At 36.4% G+C, this 8,542-nt stretch overlaps 1 protein-coding gene across 1 annotated transcript; it reads left to right on the forward strand.

Annotated features, from left to right (window-relative positions):
- The first annotated feature begins 350 nt into the window (after positions 1-350).
- LOC110860224 (vitamin D 25-hydroxylase) lies at positions 351-797 on the forward strand. Its single transcript, XM_022109278.1, has one exon. The coding sequence runs from the start codon at positions 351-353 to the stop codon at positions 795-797; it is 447 nt and encodes a 148-aa protein (XP_021964970.1).
- Positions 798-8,542: the final 7,745 nt, after the last annotated feature.

The raw sequence follows: 8,542 nt of genomic DNA on the forward strand, positions 1-8,542 counted from the left end.
TTTTCAATCAAAGCTTTTAAAAAAAATATTATTTCTCGCCCCCTTTAATTTACAAATCTTTGACCTCAAATTTCTAGAGCAGATTGTTGCCCATTACATAAATACACGCTCCTATTTTTGACATTTTTTAAAGGATATCGTCTAGAATAACTCACCTTTAAGAACAAAAAATTGCAACTCACCAAAACCCAATTTACAAAATTTCACCACTCTTATATTAATCAACGCATCGACAACAAAACCCAGAGCTTTAAAACAAATTCCCAAGAAATGACTAAATATTTGTAGATTTTACGAATTTGATAATGGGTCCTACCTAAATAAAATTACCCTTTATTATTTCCCCTAGAATGCCCTACACCGAAGCCTTAATCGCCGAAACGCTCCGATTTTCCACCATCACCCCACAAGGCGTGCAACACCGAGCCATCAAGGACCAAGAGTACAAGGGCTACCTCATCCCCAAGGACACCGTCATCACCGCGAACGTCTTCCACATCCACTTCGACCCGAAAGTCTGGGGAGACCCGGAGACCTTCAGGCCCGACCGATTTTTAAGTCCGGACGGAAAAACGTTCAAGAAGCACGAAGCCCTCATCCCCTTTTCAACAGGACGGCGACAGTGCCTCGGCGAATCCTTGGCGAGAGACAACCTCTTCCTACTCGCGACCAACATTGCGCAAAGATTTGAAATCCTGTTTGACAAGGACGGCCCAGATAATGGCTTCGAGTCGAAGTTGTCCTTTATTTTGACGCCGAAACCTTTCAATGTCATTTTTAAGGATAGATTGGCCTGAGCCTAAATAATTTTGTTGTTTTTAAAACGGTGAACAATCAACGAGAAAAGCTATAATCTATATACAAATATTTACACATAACCTGTATGCAATGTCTGTAAAAACTATTATTACTAAAAAGAACAAATATTTATTTAGCAAGATTAAGGAATTATTCACTTTGAGAGATGAGACTTATTTTGAATTTTAATTAAACCTCAAATTTATTACGTTCCATCATCAAAAGTGCTTCTCTTTAGAACTAACATAGTAAAAAAATAATCCAAAATATACCCATAAAAATATTTCAGCTGAAATTTTATATTATATTTTCATATAAATGTTATATTTAATCACAAAGTCCACAAACCTGCTTGAGAAACCCGTTCCACCATCCATTTTAAAAATGTCAGCAAGCATTTTTTTGATACCTTTGTGTGAAAGTACTTTATTTCATAATTCTGTAAATTTTGCTTTAAACGGTTGTTTAAAAATTACACAACATGGGATAAATCTTATCCAATTGTTGAATCTGCGTCCACTTTACTCACATATTAGGAAATTTTCCTCGCTCCTTTCAAAACTTTGGCACCCCAAGCAACAAATTTACCGTATAAATCACCACCTTCTCAAAATACTTGACCTGAATCCCTCTCTCTAAATAGTACAGCCTCCCATAAAACAACATCCCACCAATCTCCATGGCCCTCATCGACTTCAACCTCCTCTTCATAATCCGCCTTTCCCACCCCGTACAAACCACCCACATCCAAACCTCCCAAACCCTTAGGACCCTCTCCGACCTCGTCTTCACCTCAACTCCCACCGCCAACCCGATCATTGCAACGACCACCACGAAAACATTCACCACGGGGAAATACGAGTAAAACCAGACCGGGAAATGATGGTACATTCGAATCGTGACGAACGTAAAGAGAACCGTGGCTCCCATCCCGATTAGAATAAACAAAACGACAAATAATTCCTGAAGACGGCGCATTTTCTCCAAAATGATGAATAATTTGACATATTCGAGCACCACGTGTGCAGACGCCACCTGTAGCATGTCCTGGAGAGCGCCGAGATGAGACAGATGAGCATTTTGAAGAAGGAGAAAACTATCATGAGCGGGAGCGCGTAGAGGCGGCAGCCTTCAAAGTGGGTTGCCATGACGACGTAGAGGAGGACGAGGTAGATGAGGAAGTGGGGGAGGGGGGTGAAATGGGCAATGGAGTGGAGGTGGAGGAGAGGGTCGAGGTTTAGAAAGGAGGACGCCGCGATTAGAATGATGGGAAAGAAGGTGAACTGGTAGATCATGGAGGACATGGCGAGCCAGAAAAGGTCAGGTGGTTGAGTACGTTTAGATCCTGTCAAAAGTTGTAAGAAGTTAAAAAAGTGCTACTCGCAAATTATAACTTATTGACGGAACTCACAAGAGCACGCAAATGTCGCATCGCAACAAAGTTCTAGCTTACCAACAAGTTTGTGGACTGCAATGTGAGTGACTAATTTTTGCAATTCGTAAATTATGAAATAAAATATTTTCTCATCATAAATTGGTGACAATTATGTCATACAAGTTCTAATTAACAGCAAAATATCCTAGATTACGTTAGATCTGCATATTTTGCGAAGATTTGCTGAGATATCAGATGCCTTTTAGTTCGCAAGGTTGGCAAAAGAATTTACATGCATTTTCATGGAAAATGTTCGCAAGTCTGGCAAACTTTTGCAAACTTTGTTGCGAAGCGATAATTCTAAGATTTTGCGAAGTTGTCGTGAGTTCCGTCGTTATAAGTTAGGAATAAACTCAGATGACGTGAAATGAAATAAGTTTGAAAGAGAATGAATGAACTTTGAATGACAAAGTTTTTTGAACAGGTACATATGCGTAACTTACAAAACGTTGATGATAAAATCATACCTTTTGATTCCACCTTTCTAAACTTGGCAAACAGAAGATTCCATCCATCCACAAATCGCTCCCCATGAATCATCAAAGCCAATCCGGCAGACAGATTGTAACACCACAGAAATAAAAGTATTACATGAACCATCAACACGGGCAGCGGAGACAACGTCGTCGATCCATGAAGGACCAGAAGGAGCAGAAAGGTTCCTGCCAAACAGTGCAGCCCGAACCCCCCGAGGACATTGAAGCACCAAAAAATTGATTTTTTCACACTTTTATAATAAACTAATTTTCTTTGAGCAGTTTTCCATTCGATGATCGGATGAGAAAATACTTGAAGGAATTTGTCGTACTGATCCAGTACAGAAATCATCTGATTTACTGCCATTCGAATGATGTAAAAGTGTTCTTATTTCGTAAAAACGTTCGATTATTATATTGAAAAAATCTAGTTTTCCAAATTTTAGCTATACATGGTGGACTAAATGCCACAATGGAAAATTTTTCAATGGGAAGAATTCGTAAATTTCCCTTAATTACGGAAAGTTTGAAAATTTACTGAAAGGTTTTGTCAAAACTGATAGAACACTGACGGCAAAATTTTTAAAATGTCGAATTTCAGGGACAAACTTGCGGTAGTTAATGGAAAAATTTCCGAATTTTTCTCATTGAAACTTTTTCCACTGACATATAAGCCACCCTGTATTATGTGATGTTGTATAAATTAGCTCGATTTTCTAATTCGGATAAATGTAATTTTCAGTATTGGCTAATATTCCTATTGTCGAGTAAGACCGTTGTGCATATTTGTAAAATTGAAGAAATGCAGTTTTCAAATTTTAACTGAAATTTTTAAGTATTCACTCATATGTAGAAACATTAGATTTTAAAAACCTTAGCTAAATTAGCGTTGCAATCTTAATCTTCATTTCTATCTGCTCAACCGTCTCAAATACACTGCCGCGCCCTTTCTAAAATTGGCAAAATAGTCATAGAAATTAAGAAATATTGCTTTATCATGTGAATTATTTATGTTTGTACATACATCTTATTTAAGCATGTAGAGAATGACTCCCATAAAAATTGGGCATACTGTTCCGGCTTAATTTTATGTGCAAGTTTATATTGATGGGAAACCACTTATCTTTGTCCAAGGTTTTCTCAGCCCAACTTCGATTATCTAAGAAAGTGTTGGACACTTTGGCGAAAATGTGTTTGGCGAAGAATAATCGTCATGACAAATGCTATCGGACGAAAAAATTCACCTCACCTACTGCATTTTTAGCGCAATATTTGGAAGGTTCCATTTGACGAAAACAGTCACGTATTTATGGCGAAAAAGACTATATGAGTATGCCAATTTATTATGATAATATTTAGTATAAAGTGCGTAACACTACACCAATTGAAGTGAATATGGCGTCCATTTGCCCAAATTTTCTTTCAGGAGTTTTGCATTTTCACCAAATGTACTCATGCTGTCGATATCGGTTGCTTTTAACACATTTGTTTTACTGTTTTAACGAAAATTTATTTTTCCCAAATCGCATTTCGCCAAACTGTCTAGCACCTTATTCAAATTGCAGAAAATAAAAGCATTTCATATATTACCCTATGAAATGTTGGCTTTTCATTAGGAATTTAACCCTTTTTATTTAAATATTCAAGGCAAGCTACAAAGACTAGGGTTAAGACATTCTACATATTTACATATTTGCATTCACGTACATATGCAAATATATTATACTTGATTACTTATTAATAAATAGATATGCACGTTTCAAGGCTACCCTATTAAGCGAATCGAAGCTAAATAAATATTTACGTACATATGTATGTATATTAAGCTAATCATAGTTATCTACATATTTATGTTCGGGGTTATTCTTAAAATAATATTCAAATCGATAAATAAAGTCTAAAATCTTTCCTTAGAGTTTCCTTCTTCCTACAACTCCTCGTGTTCCAATTATTCCGTGAAAGAGTACCCTGTTAATCAAATTCAACCATTAAACTAATTAACAAAGGAACTGAAATTACCAAATGTGATTAACCGCCAGGCACCAGCTTTTTTTCGTTAATCATATTCATTTATTAAACCCGTATGCATTTTTGTCACTAGACTACATATCTACAACACATTCCCTATGGTGGCTTGAAAAAGGGTTCCATTATTGTTAGTGGTAAAAATGTGTCCTTTTGTTGGAAGTAAAAGGATCAGATTAAACTTATCGTTGTACCAGTTTAGGAACAGAGTTGGGAAAAATCCAGATTAGGGATAGGTGATTATTAATCCGGATTAGAATTAGTTAATCCACAATCCTTAATCCAGTGAGGACAAAATTTCAAAACTAATCCCTAATCCTTAATCCACGATTCCGTCCTTATCAAACTAATCCTAATCCCAACAAAAAATTTTGAAAGTAATCCTTTATCAAAAACTAATCATGATTCGGGATTAATTTTTGTCACAAAATCCTCTAGTTGAACATTTATTGCAAGATTATCTCGCCCAATTTGCATATATCAACACTATTATTCTAGTGGTACAACGAGTCATTTATTCGGCTTAAACTTTTCAAGCATTATTGTAAGCTGTACAACTAAGATCCCCGGGCTAAATTAATTAATGTCATGAATTAATTCCCACTAACTCTTCCTAATTAAACCTTCACTCCTGATATTTCTACCCTTTAAAATAAAAATGGATCAAGATAATTTTGTGTACCATAAATTAAGTGCATATAAAGCGTTATAGTTCATACGTACATATGCACCTTCATTATAATCGGCTGGATATGTACTTCTTCGTTGTATTTCCAATTTATGAAATTTGTTACTTTCTCCATGTTTTTATGTAGTCCGTTTTAAGACTTAATAAATCAAAACTAATCCCTAATCACAAAGCTAATCCGAATTATTTAATTCTAATCCTTAATCCAAGTTTTTCTTCCAAAAAAACTAATCCCTGGAAAATCTAATTTCGGAAAAGAGACCAAATATAATTCTAATTCTAATCCAACAATCCCGAGAAACTAATCATTAATCCCTAATCCGGAGCAAAAAAAAAACATTTAATCACCCAACTCTGTTTAGGAATAATTTTGTGCTTAGAAAATCTAACCGGGCAAAGGTATTTGCCTTCAGGTGAATCCCAACCTGTCGCGTACGTTAGAAGTGCAGCCATTTGTTATACAATAGATGCCGTACATAAAGGATGTGATTGATTTTCGGGAAATTATGTAATGATGCATGATTGATAAAACTAAACTCTAAACTGTAATTTGTGATGTAATTCAATTACGTAATTTGTAATTGTAATTGAAGTGACATTTTTTAAGGGAAGTAATTGTAATTAGTAATTGAGTTTCTTGAGTAATTGTAATTGTAGCGAAAACAAGGTTGTTATTGTAATTACAAAATTTGTAATTTACCTTCCAAGTAATTTAGCCAGCTCTGCTAGATATGTATAGCCCCACTACACTACACCTATGTCAACTACACGTATGTCCATAATTGTGCAGGTTATAAATAAATTCTTCTCCCAGGGAAACTCGCCCCAATCTCACTCTATTTCTAGATCGGCGTAGAACAGTTACATGTTTACATGGTTCCCTGACCAGTCAATCTCTTCACTGTCTCGCATTCTAACTGATGCTAACTATTTATTTAAACCCACCTATACATCCTACTGACTGCCTTCATTACTGCCGTGAAGGACTGATTAATTGTAAGTTTCACATCAAATGTAGTGTAATTATTTTTAGCAAATTATTCAAATAAGATCTAAAATCGCTACACTGCATCTACACTCTATTATACTTTGTGCCGCACCTTATGCGAATTTTGTTAAATACACTGTCACTATGACAAACCAGTTACTGCAGAGTTTTTGACAAATTAAACTGCGTGGTAACAAATCCTCACCGGCTGGGGACCACCAAGGTGACATGTATAATGAGCGGTATAAATTATCACCAGTTCTTTTTTGCACCATAACTACTTAGCCAAAAACTTATAAATTTAAGGGCAGGGAACGTACATTCTACGCTCTTGTTAAGCTTGAAATAAGCCACCCACAACCATCCATCCACTTTTTTGATCACCTAATATATGGACGTTCCCTACAACAGCCTTTATTGTCATTTGAAACTTACCATTTGTCCAATGCGCAGGTAACAATGGCCGTCGCATTTAGCACCAATTTCTCCACGGATGTCGCCCACTCTGACAAAACGGTGTCCCCCACCTTCTCCACGATTTTGGAAAGTGGTGCCTATTTTCGCGAGTTTACATCCTATTTAAGTCACTACTGATACCGTCATTGACGTCAAATTGATAATTTAACTAGATGAACAAAATAATCATCCCGCAGCTCTAAGGAACGCGACAAAGTTGGTTGCATACCAAGTCTGATTAAGTTTGTAAATTTGGATGGACATAAGATTTCAAATTATTAACCAATTAGCATTTAGATACATATATCAACTAACATCTAATGATAAATTATAAATTATAAATGTTGGAAAAATTGCACAAAAAACCAACAAAATTTTGAAATACAAACCAATTTTTGATTTTTGATTCCCCGACCAACCGAGTGGACACAGGCAGTAGCCACGTGGTAATTCTAATCGTAAAAATACATACACTTAAAGATTTAAAAATACAAATTTTGACTGAAATAGTTGTTCAGTTTGATAGCGAGGGATTTTTACACATTTCCAATTAAATTTGAAGTTACTACCAATTAAATTTAATTAAAATAGACTAAAAAATAAATAAATTTAGAGGAGCTCGTGCAAGAGCAAATCCTCCTCGGTTGGACGGGGAATATCGTGTCCCAAAAGACGAGCACCTTTACGGCAGCAAAATTAAGAACCTTGATCCAAACCGCGTACCGTGCGGGGTTAGCTCGTCTCAGGGAAAGTAGCGGGATAACGGATAAAGATGTCATTCGGGGGGAAGATGTCCAGGTTGGAAGGGAGACTGGATCGATGCATTTAATGGGATGGTTAATCGGGAGGAAAAGTGGCGAGAGGGTGACGGTGATGGAGATGATGACTGCATAATTCTAGAAGAAGAACAGGGTCCGGCCGTCTTGGCGCAACATTTGGACAACGTGGTAGAAGCGATTAAAACGGCTTGTGACTAGAATGGGGGACAAGTTCTCAACGTGACATGGACACCGGCGGAGAGCGGGCTCAATAAATTGATCACGGTCACGGTCCGGATATAAATCAGGGTGGCTGACCGGATTTTGCTTTGTATTCGAAGCAAATGTCAATCATCTTTATGTATTTGTATCGTACTTGTGAACAATCGAATTTTAATATACACATAAAAGGTTCCATTGTGAAATAAAAACTGGGAAAAAAAGTTCGCTCATATTTCACTTAAGGTAATCCATTATTGAAACCTCGGAATATGGGGTGCATTTAATTAGAGATTTCGAAAATTTCCTTAGCAGAGGCTTGCTTTAAAAAAATCATATTTTCAAAAAGTTGTGATTTAGGTCGGACGTGATGAGGCAAAAAGGTCTCAAAAATCACAAAGGCTTTGTTAATCAAGTAGGTATTTCAATATTGAGGCAAAAACATTTAACGTAAAAAAGTATGCATGCATATCATGCAGGATGATTACAGATCATCCTTGTCAATTCAATCATTCAGGACGGGCATACCAAAACTGAAATGGCCAAAACTGAATTGAGAATTCAGTTTTTGCTTCTGAACTTTATAGATCCCACTCTTGCTTCACCTCTGGCGGAGATATTGCTGACCTTGGTTCTAATCACTGTCCAAAAAGCCGTCCAAAATGTCCAAAATGTCCAAAATGGCAAATGTTCAAAAAA

Source organism: Folsomia candida, unplaced genomic scaffold (genome assembly GCF_002217175.1).
Source record: "Folsomia candida strain VU population unplaced genomic scaffold, ASM221717v1 Fcan01_Sc030, whole genome shotgun sequence".
Taxonomy (NCBI): Eukaryota; Metazoa; Arthropoda; class Collembola; order Entomobryomorpha; family Isotomidae; genus Folsomia; species Folsomia candida.